The 19741-nt window shown below is 35.5% G+C and overlaps 3 protein-coding genes across 4 annotated transcripts; 2 read left to right on the forward strand and 1 right to left on the reverse strand.

Moving 5' to 3' along the window:
* Positions 1-357: 357 nt before the first annotated feature.
* LOC133880126 (uncharacterized) lies at positions 358-1063 on the reverse strand. The gene has a single exon (XM_062319008.1). The coding sequence runs from the start codon at positions 908-910 to the stop codon at positions 533-535; it is 378 nt and encodes a 125-aa protein (XP_062174992.1). The 5' UTR covers positions 911-1063; the 3' UTR covers positions 358-532.
* Positions 1064-4471: 3408 nt separating this feature from the next.
* On the forward strand, positions 4472-5560 carry LOC133880125 (non-specific lipid transfer protein GPI-anchored 14-like). Of its 2 annotated transcripts, none has more exons than XM_062319006.1 (3): positions 4472-4887; positions 5050-5162; positions 5310-5560. In XM_062319006.1, the coding sequence occupies exons 1-3, from the start codon at positions 4506-4508 to the stop codon at positions 5445-5447; spliced, it is 633 nt and encodes a 210-aa protein (XP_062174990.1). In that variant the 5' UTR covers positions 4472-4505; the 3' UTR covers positions 5448-5560. The 2 variants fall into 2 exon arrangements, with proteins under 2 accessions (XP_062174990.1, XP_062174991.1); XM_062319007.1 differs by having other exon boundaries at positions 5050-5157; positions 5311-5560.
* A 1996-nt stretch (positions 5561-7556) lies between these two features.
* LOC133880237 (uncharacterized) lies at positions 7557-18359 on the forward strand. The gene is made up of 13 exons (XM_062319149.1): positions 7557-7785; positions 9160-9342; positions 11327-11396; positions 13716-13912; positions 14357-14432; positions 14535-14618; positions 14699-14778; positions 15075-15195; positions 15438-15497; positions 15599-15649; positions 15741-15899; positions 16985-17117; positions 17713-18359. The coding sequence occupies exons 2-13, from the start codon at positions 9179-9181 to the stop codon at positions 17883-17885; spliced, it is 1368 nt and encodes a 455-aa protein (XP_062175133.1). The 5' UTR covers positions 7557-7785; positions 9160-9178; the 3' UTR covers positions 17886-18359.
* Positions 18360-19741: the final 1382 nt, after the last annotated feature.

Here is a 19741-nt window from a genome sequence, read left to right on the forward strand (position 1 = left end):
TACTAGATTTTCTCCAAATTTTGCCATGCCATGATCATTCCTAGTTCCATTAGTAGACTGATTTTATGTAATAATTATTATTATTATTATTTTTGGCAAAATTTGGTTTTACTCAGTTATTTAAGTACTTTTGGTATTTATGTGAACTCCTCTGTACGTACGGCGCCTTCAATTATATAAGATTTAAGTTGGATGAAAAATTGTGGAGAAACAAATTTGATTATTTAAATACATGCACTAATATTACAGAACGTTCTCAGCAATGCTACACAGCAAAAATCTAATCGGAATTCCTCACCTAATTAAAGAGAGAGAATTGAAGAAGCCAAGACAAATAATAATAAAAATAAAAATTAATAAAGTAATTTTTTTTTGACATGAATTAATAAAGTAAGTAAACGTACAATTTGTGCATACAAAATGAAAACCACATACTCATCGAACTTTTGTTTAACAATAATTACATAACAGAAATTTGATCATGGATGGCGCCATGCATGCATTAATTAACTAATGGTTGCCATAATATTAATTATCTGCTTAGGAGAGGAAACCAGCGTTCTTGAAAGTAAGAGTGGTAAGAAATCATGAAAAGAAGAAGGACAAGCAGAAATCCGACTCCCCAAGGAGTTCCCCCAGCCCTATGGAGGGAGTCTCTCTCTGGCAGTGGGACGAGGTCGGAGAACCGCCGGCGTTCATCGTTGGAGAGGAAGTGGACAACCAGCAGAAGCAGCAAGGGGGACACCACCAGAACCATCTTCACCTGATCGAACAAGCTCTCTAGCACCGGCTCGTAGTTTATGTACCATGACAAGCCCAGGAACATGAGCAGTATAAGGAAGAAGAAGCATAGATGCAAGGGCACAGGAGGCTCACGAGACTGCGAAGAAGAGTAGTATCCTTCGGCCATGTGGATCGATCGATCTCCTTAATTAAAGGGTGCTTAATTTGTTAATTCTTGAGTGGCCGGGTTTGTTTGTGGAGAAAATTCTGTAGTGAATATGGTTTATATATATAGAAGGCTTAGGGAAGAAAAGAGAGGCTTCGGGAGGCTTACTTACTGCAATAAACAATTACAGATTCTTGCTTTTGACAAATCCAGAAGGATAATTCCAAGGGACGGTGGGACTTTTATATGGTTCAGATTCACGTAATGAAAAGCTGACTAGTGAGGAGCTGACACGTACCACCGACCATGCTTCAGATGATAAATAAATTATTTTATAAAATGACCAGATATTTGATCAGGCTCACAGTCACAGATTGGTAGGCCAGGCCACATCGATTTTGTCAAGCTTCCGGTCTTTTATCATATTTTAAAAGCAATTGAAGGAAGATCTGTATATCCATCCACCCCTAATCAGGAAAGGTATTTTATTATTATTGTGGACCTATATTCCTGCAATCGGGGCAGACAATTGTAAAAGGCTATCAATAGAGTTTATGTGCCTGAACAAGTGTTTAGACAAATAGGCCTCTTACAATTATAATCAAGCAAAGCTAGAAGATCCGACATATATATATATATATATATATATATATATATAGCTGATGTATGTCTTGTAAGAAAGAAAAATATCGATCACTTACTCTAGCTTAATTACACATGGTTTACATCCATACACTTAACCCCTAAACATTGATTAGCTAGCTAGTAGCTAGTAGCTAGTGTCTCTCTTTCTACTACTTTTGTGAGAAAAGAAAGTGGGATCCCATTCAGCAACTCTTTATGGGTACGAATTAAGGAGTAAAAAGAAAAAGAGGAGTCTGGGACAGCTTTAGAGCTGCAACCCACCCGCAAGTGTTTGTCTTAAACATATTGCACACACACATAACTGTGGATGCATGTCTTGGATGCTCCTGCTTTATACTGTTTCGCCACATGTGGCAACCACATACATGTATAATATCATATATATTATGTAGTAAATCCACCAATTAGAGATGGCTCGATGGGTCACAAAAGAGTTCTGCTTTAACTCTTTATGAATCATTATAAAGTCGATCTTAAGGTTTAAGTAATTCATATATAGCATTAATTGGACTCTTTTTTCTGAATCAATAAATAATTAAATCAAAAGAAAAAGGCCCCACAAATATCATAGAAGCTCCAAATATATATCCACAGCAAAAAGACGAACAAGTACATGAAAAGGGGGGGGGGGGGGGAACGTGGATCGATGGAATCATCTTTTTGAGATTTCCGTTTGGACATGTGATTTCGTACGTACGTTGGTTAATAGTGAAATTTTAAACAAAATTGTGAAAAATGTTTTGTCTAGAATAGCATTTTTAAAAATTTGTTGTTTGAAAAGTAAAGAAAAATATGCATTTTTAAATTGTTGGCAATGAGAGCTATATCGTAATTTTACCAAACGTTTAATTGCGTTTTTAAAATTTATATTTTTTAAAACGTACTGTAAATTCAAACTCATCATAAGTTGAATTGTCTCAAATGTTGAAGTTAAGAAGAACAACTTGTATGGCCGTGTTGAGGGACTGAAAGAAGGCTTAACAACAAGAGCATCACATAATCAGGTGGGCGTGCATGGGTCAGGATGTCACAAGCAAGCTTTCGCAACTGCTCAAGCTCAACTGCCTTTGATTTTGAATTTAGCTACTTAATTGTCTTTGAGAGGAGGTCTTTCTTTTTATTTTAGGTTCCATGGACCTTTTTCAGGCTTTATGGGGCTCTTTTGAAAGTGTGCCTTTAATTTGATTAAGCCTTAGGCCTTGGGCCTAGACTTTAATTTCTATCCACATGACCTTACATTAGACAAGCCATGGATAATTCATTGGGCCAAGGCCAACACAAGCTTTTGGTGGTACCTCAAACCTCATCCTTGCTTGCATGAATGCATGTCCTTCCTCCCACTAGCTACTTTATCTTGCTGCTCTCTCTAGGGAAGACCGAAGATGATAATATAATTAATGGCCCAAAAATGAGCTCAGGCCTAAAAGCAAATGTGGCCCAAAAAGTGGAGAGAAAGAAGACTGGTCCAAGCTGTGCTAGGGTTGTGGTGATGTCATTGAAACGGTGGATGATATCATATGATTCCAAAGCCAAGAGCATGGATGCTGAGACTGCTCAGTGCTCACATGCATCATTGCCATTGGTTTGTTTCCCTTTGGGTGGGTTGGTGAAGTGATGCACTTGTGTGTCCACGATTCCACTTTGTTGCTTCAAGCCTTCTATTCTCACCTACCTTGCAACTGTGTCTAAAGAAAGAACTAGGTGCGTGCGTGGTAGATTTCATCTCTGCATTTCGATGTATCCAAGTTTTTGGTAAGCATCACAATGGTTTATGCATTTTAGATTTTATGTAAAATGACTAACTAAAAATCTCTAAAAAAAAAAATTTCATCCAATTCTCTAAATGCAATTTGTATTTCATCTTAAATACTTACCCAAATGTAATAAAGCACTGTATCTATATACATAAGTTTTTAATTACATTAAATCATTTGTGGTTACAGAGAAATTCTTTGCTCCATGGACCGAAGAAAAGATGATATCTAGAATTAGATGGAAAGTTAAAACTAGGGTTTTGACTAAGTTCCCTATGAAACTAGCTACCCTTGTAGTGTCTGGATTGTTTTTCTGTTGAGCTTTTTTGGTTGATGTTTTGTGTGTAGCTGAAGTTACGGCTTGGTTGTAATTCTTGTTGGAACTCTTGTTTCCAGTTTTGATTGGAGTGTTGAGTTTGGTTTATAAAGCTCTTAATTCATAAAAATAAAAATAAAAGTTTTTAATTACATTCTCTCTCATGATTAAAAATATTAATTTAATAGAATAGAGAAAAAATTTAGATAAGCCATTAGGATGCTCATCATCACCACTTTTCTTGGCCCTTGCACTCCATTGAGCTCTTAAAATTTAAATAGTGGAAAGAATGTTCTGATCTTTTGGTGGCCCCATTTAACTTAAACTATTAGAAACAATGTGTTTGATGCTACAATTTCGTAGGTTAAACAAGTGTTTTTAAACAAAATAATTGAAGCGTCTCTATTTGGCTGTGCGTTTAAAAAAATGAAAGTATCCAAGTTTTCAAACCAAAAGCAAGAGAGCCTGTTTTTAAAGATCAATTAAATCACTATTTTACCAAAAAAATAAACTTCATTTTTCAAACTAACTGCACATTTTGAAATCACTAAACCTAGCCGACTCAAATTCATCTATTCCAACAATCCAATCAATTTATCAACATCTTTTCTTCTTGTAATTTTTTCCTAGCTTTCTTTGCATCCTCCAATCGTGGCGACGTGGCGTGCCGTATTTTACTCGATATCAATTGTTAAAATCAATATCATTGAATAACGTGGAATGTAATCAATATGTGAAAGTCCAAAAGTACCATGTCGTGGCCTTATTATTGGAGACTAATAATAAAAGAAGTGACTATTGGGGTGCATATGATAGCACACTCCACTACCACTAGCTCCTTCCTTTATATATACCCAAAAGCATAGCTTTGAGTTTGGACCCTCGATCTCTTTCTATCTCTATGTGCTTCTTTTTTCAAACAAAACCGCAATTAATGGGCTTACACTTGCACCACACCACTGTGAGACTAGGATTCATCTTGGTGCTGCTAATATCAGTCATGGTTAGCTACACAATGGCAGATGCAGCCAAAGATAGAGAGGAGTGTCAACAGCAGTTGGTATCGATGGCCACCTGTCTGCCTTACGTTGGTGGTGAAGCAAAAGCCCCTACACCAGACTGTTGCTCTGGTCTCAAACAAGTCCTCAAGAACAACAAGAAGTGTTTGTGTGTTATCATCAGAGATCGTAATGATCCAGACCTGGGACTCCAGATTAATGTTACACTCGCTTTGAGCTTGCCTTCTGTTTGCCATGCCCCTGCTAATGTCTCCCAGTGTCCCGGTACGCGTTCTGTAGTTTCTGTTAAATCATCGACTTATTCTAAAAGCATAAACTAATAGAAAATGATACCCTGCCAAAGAGATTAATGCTAAATATAACTAAAATAGGAAATTGTATGACAGACTTAATTATATGATTTTGCTGATATGGCCGTCGATGCAGCTCTTCTACACATGGATCCTAATTCACCAGAAGCTCAAGTTTTCTACCAACTGGGAGGGAGCTCTAATCAAAGTGTCGGTAGTCCTGCTCCTAGTCCTACATCTACTGGTAATGTTACATACACTAGTCATCTCTGTCCTTTCAATTTACCTTTCACTTGATAGAAGTCTAAGATTCTTAAAATTTCATGTTTTAAAACTGCAAATCCAAATTAATAGATCATAAATGTCGTTTAATTTATGGTAATTTTGCTGGGTGCAGTTGGAGTGAGTCCCACGAGTGGCCAAGACTCAAATGGTGGTTATTGCAGTGGAAAGAGGTGGTTTGGAATGGAGATTGCTACTGGAGGGGTCTTAATTTGGTGTTTCATGATCAGTTCACACTTGTTCATAATATAGGCACTTGGTTTCTCACTTTTTAATAACTTCGGCCTTGACTTCTCTGTTGTATAATTGTCACCCCCATTTTATCTTCCTTTAGTTTATATATAGACACTCTCTGCCCTTCCCCTTGTCTCAGCTTTTTCTCAAAGGGTGTGATTACAATTAAAGTTAGTTGGTAATTTTTTATACCGACTAATGAACTTAATGCAAATTTAATATGAAATTAGTAAATTAAGGTAAAAAAGTCTTATTTGAATTGAGTTAAGGTCCGGAGCTAATCTACCAAAATCAGGTGAGTTCTACAACCTCTACTTTGTTGTTTGGAGAATCAATTTTAAGAGATTTTGATTCCTAATTCAAGTGAAACTTAGGGGAGTTGAGTAAAGCAGGAAGTTTCTTGAAAATCTTCAACGTTCTTTACCTTAGCTAATAGCTAGCCACGTATAAAATCTGCAAATAAAAGGCTTGATATCCGCGCCAACATCCCACCACCACACGAAGTGCCTTTTGAATCCTTACATGGTAAAGTCGTGACTTGTGATTTGGCAGCAAGACTTTCGATCCCCTAAATCTTTTTGGGATAAGCCCAGTACCAGCTATATTGACATGAACCAGGTCTAGGCTCTTCCAAGCCCCTTGGAGTAATTGATATAGTAATCGCACAAGCCTAGTAAAAAGATTTCATTGATGGATTCAGCTCTGGCCCATGACCAAATTTCACTTTTCATCCATAATGTGTGAGGTACGCGAGGGCCGGTGACAGTGACGGTGATGGTGACACGACATGCAAATTCGATAGGAATATAACACAAAAAACTAATGGATTATGACTGAAAATTTTGACCCGATCAATTAAATAGATTAGATTAGATTAGGGTAATACATTTCAAGATACATCGAACATGTAAAAGATAAAGAATTAGTTCATATTTTTTCCCTACATAAGCAATTGTGCGTCTCTCAACCATTATCTTCAAACAACTTTAAAAAGAATCACAACTTGTTAAAGATTATTATTACGCTCGTCGTGTAAAAGATTGAACAATAACAGGTCTTTAATATAACTACAAATTCATCTCTTATCCTTCAACAATCTTTGAAATTAAAAAAAAAAAAAAAAATTGAAGAACAAAATAACTAAGGAGAATATCCCTTTTTAGAAGAAGAAAGAAATTTGTAAATGGATTATATATAGCAAAAGTTTTAATACTCATTTTTTTAAAAAAAGAAAATTAATTTATAAATGGACCTCATCATATTTAGGGTCACAATTCGTGTTGTAAATCTCCCGTTAATTTCGCGTTTAATTCATGTCCAGTTCACAGGTCATATATATAGGTCAACCTTAATTCGACTCATTTAATTAAACATGTAAAACTCATTAACCCTAATTTAGTAATTTCATATCGAATTCATATCATGTTTATAGGTCGTATCAAAAATTGTTAATCATAAATGTCGCGTGTCGGGTTGTGTTGATACATGAGTATAAGACTATATAAATCAACATTAACCTGACTTATTTAATTAAATTGGTCAGTCCCGGCTTCAACTATAATTCACAAATTTTATATTAAGTTTCAATAAATTTGGAGATTTGATTCATACACAACACCATCACAACAATCACACAACAACCCCTCACATGATGGTGGGTCCCAGTATGTGGGGTCCACCATCATGTGAGAGGTTGTTTTGTGATTGTTGTGTTGGTGTTGTAAATTTAACATTTTCACTAAATTTGAGAATCATGTAAATAGTTTTGTCTGTTATAGTCATATTCACCCATTCACAATGACCCACGTCCCACGTAATCTTCGGGTCGAAACTTTTGGATAGTACGTGGGAGTTTTAGGACCGGTAGTTTTAGAATCTGGGCGGAATCAGTTGAAGTTGTGGGGCCCTTCCGCGACGTTTTGATGGATAAAGCGGTTGATGGTCTGAAACTGAAAAAGCATTTAGAAGCCCCCCGGGTCTTGACGTTACCAATAAGAGACAAACACGTCCCTAGTAATTGTAAATGATATCCTCCTTAAAGACAATGATACCCTCCGTGTGATTGTCTATAAAATTGATCTCAAATGGACAATACTGTCTTTTGGCTTGTTCTATACAATAACTCCAAAAACTCCCCTGGCTGAACTCCTCTCCAATTTCATATGAAATGGAGAGGATCGGTTTCCTGAAGCACACACTTCAACGAAGAAAAGAAAAGGAAATTATGGAGAAGAGAACAAACGAATTGCTTAGATGTCAAAGGAGACATGGGTTTCTCTTCTGCAGGAAGGTTTCTTCTGCTAACGTTTGGGAGGCTCTTGTCGATGGGTTCTGTTTAGCTTAATCTTCTGTATTTGTATGTTCCTAACTTTCCTTTGACTCTTTCTTTTCTTTCCGGTTTTGTTTTTTGTTACATTTTCTTTTACTGATTTGTTTTACATGGTTCTTCTTTGATATGGATGAAGGGGATGTTTAGTTAATCATGATTTGTTTTATTAGCAGTTTAAATTCTAAATTTAGTAACTTTCAACTTTGGGGATTATAAGCGTACAGTCAGGGTTTTCTTCCCTTGACTTTTCCGGGGAATGTTATGTGGGTTCTGCTTTGTTCTTGGATTGGGGATGCCTGTGGCTCAGAAAGTCATATTTAGCATGTAAACAACAATTTACTTTGAAAAGATTTGTCTTTTCTTTTGGCTGTTTGATGGAGTGCTTGGGGGGAGGGGGGGGATTTGGTTACTTTTTTTCTATCATACTAAACAGTTTTGATGATTGGGGTTCACATGCTCATCATGGAATTGATCAGAATGCTGTGTGGAGCATAAAATGGTCTAATCCAGTTTCTACATTATCACATGTTTTTGAAAATTGTATACTTTTGACCATTTAAACATTCCGAGCCTATGAGTATATAAGCATCTCTAGCCTCTAAATGAATGATGCAGAAAGAAAATGGGATTATTTACCTGTTTGGCTGGACAACTGGGGAATTTCTTTGATGTGCCAAAAGAATTGCCCAAAGTTACTTTAATAAACCAAATTACTGTGTTGACTTTTCATCAAATGAGGAATAAATGAATGACTTATGTTTAGGGGGTTAGTTACGAACAAGATTCGGGGTTTGTTAAACAGAGGAGATGGAATGGAGACCTAATTTGAGAATAGAGTAGTGGAATAATATGATTATAGGAAGTTTTCCATTTAGATAGCGCAATACATAGTCAGCGCAAAACAGAATTGGTTTTGAGCTTTGGAATTGAAGTGATATCTGAAGACTGAAATGTATATCAGGGTGTGCCTCCCCCCTCCCCTTCCCCCCTTCCTGAAAAAAAATGCACACACACATAGGAAGGGTGCTTCCACCAATCAAATGTAGTCCTTCCTCCAACCCTGCTATCCTTGGAAGTGTAGGTGCTATTGGTGACTCCTTGGGGCTGCAAAAACTTGCTCTTCCATGAGCTTTGCTAGTTCTCAGTAGTCTGGGGTTCCATCATGGTCCTATATGATGCTGACACACAGTTCCCATTTATTTTAACACATGGCCCCTTAAACTTGACTAGCAACAGATTTGTTGGATATATTTAGGGTGTTTAAAATACAGCTTTTTGTGGTAAAATTATTCATAACCTCATTGTATGGATGACAAAGAACTATCATCAGTATAGTTCTAGTTATTCTGGTGAATTCCTACATATGCTTGTTCTCTCAAAGTTTCAGTTCATACTTTTCAGGTTCCCATTTGTTAAAACTATGATGATGGGTAATGATACTGAAGATGATGCTTCATTCTCCAAGCCCCTTGGAAGACGGTCTGTCCTTTACTATGGCATGGGGCACATGCTGAATGACATCACTGCTGCCTGTTGGTTTACTTATCTCTTATTGTTCTTGACTGACATTGGACTTTCTCCAAGGTATATCTTATCAGCTGGTCAGCAGTTTATATAATCAGAATAGTTGTGATACATTTTCCTTTTTAAATTTTCTAGCTGGGCATGCCATGTGTATATGTCTTCTTTTTATGTTGTTTTGGACGAACATTATGTCGAAAAAGAAAGATACCTGAAAGGTGTTACTTGACATCCATCAAGTCACAATCATGTGAGCTGTTTTTTTTATAAAAAATAAAAATAAAAATAAAAAAAAAAAAAAAATTGTTTCAATTTATTTATTTAGTTAAGTTGTTCTTTGTTGCCAGCTTGGCAGCAGCCTACAAAACCTAGCTGCCTAGGTTTTTTGACCTCATGATCAGCTGGTTTTTTGGGAAATTTTTCCCTAAGGCTAGCCGAATTTGGAGTATGCTTAGCTACCTTTTGCCTATTATGTAAACCAAGTATTTGGCATTCAAGAAACAAGAGAAAGACATGGGATGTGAGAGACTCTATTGAGAGGTGTGTCAACGCCAAAGAAAAGAATCTAATTCTCTTGTTATTGTTGAGCTTTTCACTCTCAATTTTGTGAGCCGTACTGCAAGAAGAAAGTGTATAGAGAAGCTTCTCAGTCAGTTGCGTTAAGAGGACTGGAGAAATTTTTTCTTTTGTGAAAGTTCTCTATCATGTGATAGTGAGGCTTGGTTGTACTGGAGTTATGGGTTTTGAGTGATTTTCTACTTCACTATTCTGTACTCTTATCTTTTTCACTACTCTGTACTATGCTTTTTTAATAGTGTAATTTCTTATTGATCATCTATGCCCGTGGATGTAGGCTTTTCAAGCCGAACTGCGTAAATCTTGATGTCTTGTGTAATTGATTTATTTTATTTCGCACTTTTTACTTCTTTCCGATCCAAAATATCAATTTGGCACAACAAAAGGAATATAGAGTTTATCCTAGGTAATGTTGCCTCTGGTAGCTTGGGTTATGAGGTAATGGTTGTATATGGCACTTGTGAAAAGTAAATCTGGTTGTACCAAACTCAAACTCTTCCTGTGTCCAGCATGATGAGATTTATAGTCTCTTGATAATGAATAAGTAGTTTTTTAAAGGGAATTGAAGTGTCTTTTTCTGTTTTTGTTTGTTTATTGTTTTTTTTCCTTTCTCCCCTTATGGCTTCCCATTTGAAGACTGTGTTGGGTATTGTTTTAATATATGTAAAGGAGATATTAAATGTTCTAATCTGGAGTTTCCAATGACTTGGGAATGTCATTCTATAAAGTATTCTGTGCTGAAACAGATTATGGAGCAAATTATACTCACATTGTGCACAAATATATATTTCTTTGAAGAGGAGATTGTTCTAGGACTAAGATTTCCACACAATAGAAGATAGAGTTTATGCTGATATAATAATGAAATATGTTAGTCTCATTATAATGTCCAAAACTGTGCTACGCAAAGGCATTTTCTTGCTGGCTGTTGTTCTGCCCCTGATATGAGGTGGTAAAACACAAAAATGCTCCATATCCTAGGTATTAGAACTGTTAGAAACATGGAAAGCAAATTCAAGAAATAACCTTAAATCTCTATGTATTGACCCTGAATCAAATTCCGTCAGACCACATAGCTTAAGCTATCAAGAAGTGGGCCTACATTTTATATCGAGCATGTGCAGCTCGAAACTTCATGTAAACCTCGAAATAGACATAAAAATAGAAAAAACAACAAAACATAAACAGGAAACAAATGGGAGTTCCAAGGATTTGAACACCAGGACTTTTTGTATGAACCATGGGTAATACAATGTTAGGAACTATTTGGAACTCAGCAAACAATGTATAATAAGCACTCACTGACAACAATAACAAGAACATTTTGATTTCCTTGTGTTTTCATCAAAATTGTTTCTGAATTGGATTAGTTATTTTCAGTGCGTTGGTTCACTGATTCTGTTTACCTTATGGTATACTGATCTTTTAGCTCCTTTACCCTTTTTTATGACATCGATATATTATTTCATAGGGATGCTGCTACGGTTATGCTTTCGGGTCAAGTAGCTGATGGATTCACAACCATATTTGCTGGTGAACTGGTAGTTTGGAACTAAATGTTTACTTTTCTGGACTCAAAATTTAATATGCTGTACATACATGACCAGTTATTGCAGAATTGAAAATACTTCCACATTATGTGTATCCCATCCATTTTTTGTTTTGCTTACTTTTTAAGAACACTCTTTTGTTTTATTTGTGACATCCAAGCATCTACGATTTAGAGTAATGTAGATGATCTTATTGGGTGGTCTTGGGCCTCTCTCAACTCCAAAAGTTAGCTCATGAAGTGAGGTTTTTCCTCACACTTATAAACTGACCACCAACCCCTTCCACAACCAATGTGGGATAAATCCCAACAATCTCCCCCCTTACATATTGGGCTTGGATCGGCTAACATCAGCCCCTTTCATGGATTGGGTTGAGACTTGTTGTAACCTGAGCTCTGATACCAGTGTTGGGTGATCTTGAGCCTCTCTCAACCTCAAAAGCTAGCTCATGAAGTGAGGCTTTCTCTCACACTTATAAACTGATCACCAGCCCCTTCCACAACCAATGTGGGATAAATCTCAACAGATCTGTAGTCACCATTCTGACCATTAACTTTCTTTAACAAGATTTGGGAAGTCTACATTTTTTGAGTTGGTATCTGCAGGAAAACATTTTAGGTGACCTTCTTTTTCGGTGAATGCTAAATTTGAAAGTGTTGGAGTTGGAAATTTTCAGCATATATCACATGAATTTTAAGAATAACGAGGAAAAACATTAAATTTCAAGATAAGCATATATATATATATATAACTCAATCGAAACTTCAAAACAGTGGATGAGTTTGAGTCTAACACACATTAACATGTGCTTCCTAGAATTTTTACCTGGGAAGTCTTCTAATTTAGGCAGTTAATTGTAAACAAATTAAGGATTTGAAGTTTGCAATTTAGCATGTTCTCCTTTGGAATTTTTTCCTTTAAGAATTTATTCTCCTTTGAATCAGATAATTGCCTAGATTGCTTCTAGTACAATATCAAAAAGAAAAAAGGAAACACCAAGCACTTTCTCTAACTGGTGGCTGTGGGTCTTCAAGTGATTTTTCACATTTGCATAACAGAAGCTCCTCTACTGAATTTAAGTTGGTTACAACGTAAATCTGATTCTCTCTCTCAAGCTTTGGTTGAAGCACATAACTTTAGCATGTCCATACCATATCTGTTATGAAATGTCAAAAATGCTTGATATACCCTCCCAATATTCTAGAAAACGAATGAAATTATATGTGTTTATCAAATTGGTAGTATAAAATGGTCCAAAATTAAGCACTAAAACCTAACCGAAAGAAAATCATTTATACAGCACCAGTGAACTAGGGAATAGCTGCTGACATCATTTGGACTAGCTGCTGACATCATTTATAGAGAGCAAAGTAGGGATTCTGGTTTTTTGGTCTTCAATTAACTTTTAATTTCTTTAAGGAGTATATGAAGTTTCTGCTAGTTTGTCTAATTTGCATTTCTTTCTAAATCCAAGTCTGTGTTTGATAAGAACCAAGAGAAAAAAATGTTGACAAGTAGGAATTACCTACAACACAACAATTGTTTTCTTATCGGTAACGAGCATATTAATTAAATGATTAAATCAACTTTTTTTTTTATTAATTTAAGCTTTTGAAAAATTTGATCTCTTCAATCATTCTCATTTTAATTAAAATATTCCACACAGCTTAAACTTTAATTTGGAACAGGTGGAAATTTTTAACATCCCTACATCAATCATTAAAACCCAACAAGTCAATTTTCAGTGCACTTAATACTGTGAACTTGTCACGTGGATCATCAAGCATGCATTTTCAAAAGTACTAGCAATATAAAATGGGAGAAATGGAATGATTATAAATAACATGGATGTGAAGAGTAGCATCAGTTAATAATAAATAATGACAAGTTATGAACTTTCACTTCTAATCGAAGATAATAAAACAAATAAAAAAGAAAAGAAAAAGAGACATTGAAAGCACCATATTCAACAAGAGAATTTTACATATATGCAAATTTTTCTTGAAGAAAGTATAAATTCAGATATCATGTCACTGTGTTATGTTTTTATGTCCTAGTCTAGGCTGTATGTACATATTGTAATTGCTGGGGTTTTGATATTCAGTTGTTCTGTCTTCTAGATGATTGAAATTACTTTACCTTTACAAGTTTTTTATTATATAGATGTTCCTTCTTCTTCTTCTTCTTCTTCTTTTTTTTTCTTTTTTTTTTTCTTTTATTTTTTTTTTCCTTTTTTCTTTTTTGTGTTGAATGGGGATGGTGACTTTCACTTGCTGGAAATAATTTTGCTTCCTATTGTTTCCTTGATAGATAGACAGGTTCGGACATTTCAAAGTATGGCATGGTGCAGGATCCATTTTGGTTGCCGTTTCATTTTCTTCTGTTTTTGGTGGTTGCATACCTTGTAAAATCTTTGCTACCTCTTCATCAACATTGCAAACTGTTGGCTACAGCGTGTTTGCAGCAATCTTCAATGTGGGTTGGGCTGCTACTCAGGTTTCACATATGTAATAATCTTTTCAATTTACAATTTTCTATTTGAAAATGTGCAATTCATCATTTCTATTTTTTCTCCCATATAAGCACAAGGCAAGAGGCCCTGTGCCGCTCCTTTAAGTGGCTTTTATGCTGTGAACCCGCATAATTCTTTTGGGCATTTCTTTGAGACCCAAAACGGGTTAAACTGATCAGTTTCAAATGGACTTTTATTCTTATCTGGCCTTTACGTATATGCGGAGGGACTAGCCTGAAAGTTTCAGTATTTTACAAATGGATGATCGCATAAAATTAACAGTGGGACAAAATGGAAGTTCCTCAAACCGTGTAGACACCATTGAAACTCTTCACCCCCGACCCTTTATGTTGGGAGAAATAAAGAGGAAGAAACACGTTTCCTTGGGCTTGGAAGTATTTTGTCACTAATGCTATGAACCTTAACTGTTTTGTTGAAGGTCTATGGTGAATTGCATCACGCTGAATTCAACGAGTCGAATAGTGCTGAATAGCTGTCGCAATGCTTTTACAATGGTCAGGTCCTAACTGAATTTTTATTTTATTTGTTCTCATCTTATGTTGTTACATAGGGCCAGGCCAATGAAGATGGTGTTGATTTTCTTTTCTTTTTTAAAGGTTGCCAATCTCACCTTATACGCAGTTGCTCTAATAGTCTTTGCTGTCACCAAAGCAGAAACAAATGCTGGTGTTGAAAATCAGGTATGTCTATTAAATGAGTTTTTGATTAATTGTTAAATTTCTTTCTTGTATTTAACCACAGTTCTTTCTGAAATGAGCAGTATCGCTGGATTGCATATTCGTCAATTTTTTTCGGATGCTTCTTCGTGGGTATATTTCATCTTAGAACCAAAGAGCCAAGGTGAGATAAGTGCAGGCATAATTTGACGTTTGATTGTTTTCCTTGGACTTGGATGGATAAGGACCTCATGTTTTAAGACTACGTGTTAATTGTCAAAGGAAGTGTGGGTAGTTTATTGAAGCATTTGGTAAGGAACTGGCCATAAGAAATTTCGACAACAAATACTCATAAATGTTCTTGATCATTTGTTTATGCATTAGACAAATGTGCCAGTTGGACCCCTTAGTCCCCATGTCAAGATTGTCATGCATATCTGCGACTTAATTACAGCAGTTATTTATTTTTATCTTATGTAGATCAAAGGTACAAGGAAATAGTCATGCAAGGATTGCATGGGGTTACTGGTTCAAGAGAGTTCTGTATTATGAAGTTGCTCTTGTTTATGTGCTCACCAGATTAGTAATCAATGTTTCACAGGTCAGCACATTTTCTTGCTTAGTGGTGCTCATTTTTTTAAATGGAAAAATAAAGAAAAAAACTTGGACTTTATTTTTTGTAAGAACATATAAGGAGATGATATTCAAGGTGAAAAGTCCCTTGAAAGCTACCTCCTTGGAAAAATCACTCCCCAAATACTAGCAGCCTATAGAAGAAGTGATTTGCTGAAATGGTTCAGCTACCTTTCTAGTTCTGATATAAACATAGCTTCTTGTGCTCAGGCTTATCTTGCATTCTATGTTATTAATGATCTACGAATGGCCCAATCAGCTAAAGCTCTGGTACATGGACAAACCTTGTCAAATCCTAATTTCTTTCTATCTTATGTCATTTTGAAAAAAGAGTGCAAGGCTGATACTTTTTGTCAAAATTATGGGAGCAGGTTCCAGCCATAATCTACATTTGCAGCTTTATCGTATCTGTGATTCTACAGGCAATCTTACGAACTCAGTTCTTTGGTTGAAATTATTTATGTGTTTTGTACGTATTCTTTGCTTTATTGATATTTAACTTGCACTTTACAGGAGATTGCATGGACCGGCCAACGCCTGAAGGCCTACTATTCTGCTGGAGGCATTCTTTGGATATTTTGTGGTGCAGCGATCCTTCTGTTACCTAGAAGCATGAGTGCTTTCATGTACATTATATCAATATTTATTGGTATAGCAAATGCTTTGATGACGGTATGACCTAATTCTCTGAGCTATTAATCTTTCTCATTTCAAATGATTTATAAGTCCACTTCAATGACATTTTGAAGCATTGTCCTTACTTATCAATAAAAAGTTAAATAAAAAAAAAACAAAACAAAACAAAAAGAAGCATTTTCCTGGTTGTTACAAAAACCCTTTAACTATAACTCTTTATTGACATTAGTCATAATAAGTTAGTGATGGCTATGGTGTAGTTTGTAAAGAGAACCAAATCTTACATGAAATATAAGTGCCTGTCATCATTGATATGTTGGTACAGGGCTTGTTTGTTTCTGTTACAGCTAGTAATTTCTCCCGCATTTTCGTGGCAGTCATGTCAAAAGATATACTTAAAACATAGGCATATTGCCCTTATGATAGTGGAACTGGTTGGATCTTCACATCTGGTTGTTGTTATCACTATATGGCACATACGTGTGGACAATGGATAAAATTTCAATTGTCCTTGTAAAGTGTTATAGAAAGGACTGGTAGTTCATGGAAATTTGCACCTTTTAGAGCATATTAGATCAAGTATTTTGGTTTTGCCATAACTTCGATTGTTCAAGATTTCTTCCATGCTTTTAGCCATTTCAGAGTGTCAACATCTTAAACCATTCACAAACTTAGATGGAACTATGTACAAAATCTCACATTTTCAATACACTTGAAAATTTTGGGAATTTTGCTTCTTTTTTTTTTTTTTTTTTTCCTCTCAGAATCATCTGTGTCAAAGTCAAAATCAAGAAACTTGGGTTGGATCAGGAGAATACAATGTTCTTAGTTAATGCTAAAAAAGCAAGTTATCTGTTATGAAGCATTACTATTCAGGGAAAACATTTTTAAACTGTAAGGTTGCCAAATTGTTATGAAAATTCCTAGAAGACTGGTTGTTTATCATGTCATAATATTATGATTCTTAAATCCAGCATATTTTTTGTGTATATGTGCATGGAGAATGGGGGCAGGGTCCTTGCTGTAAATATCCCAATACCTTAGTTGTATATGATCTCATTTGTAATTACTTTCATTTTGTTATTTTTTAAAATTTGAACTTTTTTTCTCAATCATAACAGGTGACTGGAGTAAGCATGCAAAGTGTTCTAATTGGTGGGAATCTTGGTGGCTGTGCATTTGTGTGTGGATCATTGAGCTTCTTGGACAAAATCTCATGCGGGCTTGCCTTGTATGTTCTTCAATCGTTCCAAAGTAAGTCATCTGAATCTTCATTTTCTGCAACAGCTTAACATAAAGGATTCTCTTATATGATACTAGGTACTTTGTTGAGAGTATCTGCACTTCCATGATTGTTCAACTATTATGGCCCTGTTTATTTCGGAGTACAATATTTTTTGGAAAACAATTTTTTTTTTTTTTTTCCTTTTTTGCGTGTTTGGTGTGGCGTAAAATAGTGGTCAACATGAAAATGTTTTCCATGTGAGTTTAATTAGTGAAGCAGTTGGATATTTTATTACATAAACAATCTTGGAAGCTCATGTAGCTTTATTTAAGTGATCTAGCAGATTTAGAGAATTTGCTTGAAACATTACTTATCTGGGTTTGGAAGTTTGATACTGGTTTTTCCGGACATGTAGTTTATTCTAATTGCCAGATTAATTCCTCTGTTAATTGTTGTCGTCTTAATTTGTAATTTGCTGACTTCATTAGTAGCATTGACACTTCTTTTTCCTTTTTTTTTTTTTTCTTTATTTTTCCTTTTTTGTGTAAAATTCATGAGTTCTTACTCTTAAATGAATAGTTCTCAATTTAAACTCCGTTTGACTTCATATATGCTCATCTGCAGGTCCCTCTCCAGAACTTCATTTGACCAATCCAATGCATGTCTATATTTCAGTTACAAGGATTGGTTTGGGTCTCATACCACCATTTTGTTCACTAGTTGGGGTGGCAGTAACATACACCATGAAACTCCATACCCCCTTTTCGAAACCCATAATGGAGCCACTGTTGGAATAGAGTCTGAAAAAACAATTTCCTTAAGAGAACTCTTACTGTAAGATGTTGGAGCATTTGCTGTAGGTTGGATTATTTCCCTGGAAAAATGCTCTACAGTGAAGCAATTACATAGGAAAGGACACAATATTTGGATACAGATCTGGTTCACAAAGCATGTGAATTCCTTCTTCTTCATTGAATTTAATTCTTTCATTGAAGTCATTGTTGTTATGCCCGCCGGACTTGGTTCTATATATATTCATTGATGAAATTTCATTCATTGTGAGTTTTCAAATTTGAATGTATCCTCACAATTATATGGAAGACATTTTTTTGTTCTAGATTTAAGAATTGAAACTTTTGGGTTGATTTGATGATGTGATCAATGACCTATTGACCTGAGTTGAGCCCCATCACACTAAAAGATGGTTATCTTGAGATTCAATTGGAATTCCATCATTGCTTAGTTCTTGCAATATTTGCTGGCAATCTAAATTTTGTTGTGCACCTATCTTGTTGAGCAAAATAAGAATGGAGTATAATTCTGACCACAATTAGTGTGCACAAAAAAATCACTCTACAGAAGGTAAGATTGATAGATACAAGGCAAGATTGATTGCAAAGGCTAAAACCAGAAAAATGGATTTGATTATAATGAAGTTTACCCACTTTGGATACTGCAAGGTTGATCATTTCTCTTTAGCACGTTATCATTGGAAGAATTATATATATCAAATGAATGTGAGGATGATATTTATTAATAGCTACTTGGGAGAAGTGTATATACCGAACGGATCCACATTCTCAACAATTTGTTGTCTGGATTGTTAGAATTGGGGTAGCAAGAGAGCCCAAAACCTACTCAGACAGGTATGTCCTATAGAAGCTCTTTCACATCAATCATGAAGCACGTTCATCTCCTTGTCTTAAAATTGTCCGAGTCTGTTGAGGTGACTATTCACACTGCCAATATCAAGGTGATCACGTGACTGTTCAGTTGAAAAAACATTACTCACCAACTCCTCGTCTGGTGTATTATTCATTCATTTCCCAGATATTTCATTGCAATGCCTTTGCCCAAACAATTAAATCACGTCAATCAATACACGTGAAAACATTAAAGGTTGGAATGCCTTTGGTTAATGATTTCTAATCTCTAGTGCAAACATTGATAAGTTTACAATAAATTGGCTTTTTTTGAGCGGGGAATGAAATAATTCTTCAAAGTTCAATTAAAAGTCTGTAGTAGTAAATTAGTAATGGTGGAGGCAAGATATATATCATGTCACAACACATTGGGCTCGGGAGAATTGCTAAGGTTATCATATACGGACCCAATTTAGCAAGACCAGATGCCAATATGGATCGTCTCAATTGCTCTCTTTATGGACCTACGAAAGGCATCGGCCCAAAACCTAATGGGTGTAGTATTTGAAAGAGAGCACACCTTTACTATTTAGATGTGTAATAATATTTGTTTTTGGTTTGTTTGGTAATTCTTCGAATCCTTATTATTGTTTTTAAACTAAATGGTTGAAAATGTCATATAAACATTTATGGCTTATAAAATATGATAGATAATAACTCACAAATATTTCGTTGAAATTTTCCAACTTTTTTCTTTCTTATTATTTTTTTTTTTTGGATCACTTTTTTCAGTTCGTTCAATGGGGAATAAGGAAGGTGGCAGTTAAAGCATCCATGGAAAGTATCATCATAGGACCCCACTTAGGACATGGTCTTGTGCAGCCAAATAGATCTGTGTAAAAACCCATTTTACCCTCCATTTACTCGGTCAACTTGACCCTTTTCTTGCAACGAAAAGGCTGAACTGGGCATTCAAAGTCATCGGAGATGCATTTTTTACTTTTCAAGCA

This window comes from Alnus glutinosa, chromosome 10, assembly GCF_958979055.1.
Source record: "Alnus glutinosa chromosome 10, dhAlnGlut1.1, whole genome shotgun sequence".
Lineage (NCBI taxonomy): Eukaryota > Viridiplantae > Streptophyta > Magnoliopsida > Fagales > Betulaceae > Alnus > Alnus glutinosa.

Excerpts from the sequence above, each read along its gene's own strand:
- LOC133880126 (XM_062319008.1), bottom strand. The coding sequence starts at position 910 with ATGGCCGAAGGATACTACTCTTCTTCGCAGTCTCGTGAGCCTCCTGTG.
- LOC133880125 (XM_062319006.1), top strand. The coding sequence starts at position 4,506 with ATGTGCTTCTTTTTTCAAACAAAACCGCAATTAATGGGCTTACACTTG. Across the intron at positions 4,888-5,049 it reads TAATGTCTCCCAGTGTCCCG|CTCTTCTACACATGGATCCT; the intron begins GTACGCGTTCTG and ends CCGTCGATGCAG. Across the intron at positions 5,163-5,309 it reads GTCCTACATCTACTGGTAAT|GTTGGAGTGAGTCCCACGAG; the intron begins GTTACATACACT and ends TTGCTGGGTGCA.
- LOC133880237 (XM_062319149.1), top strand. The coding sequence starts at position 9,179 with ATGATGATGGGTAATGATACTGAAGATGATGCTTCATTCTCCAAGCCC. Across the intron at positions 14,619-14,698 it reads ATGCTGGTGTTGAAAATCAG|TATCGCTGGATTGCATATTC; the intron begins GTATGTCTATTA and ends TGAAATGAGCAG. Across the intron at positions 15,900-16,984 it reads TAGCAAATGCTTTGATGACG|GTGACTGGAGTAAGCATGCA; the intron begins GTATGACCTAAT and ends CAATCATAACAG.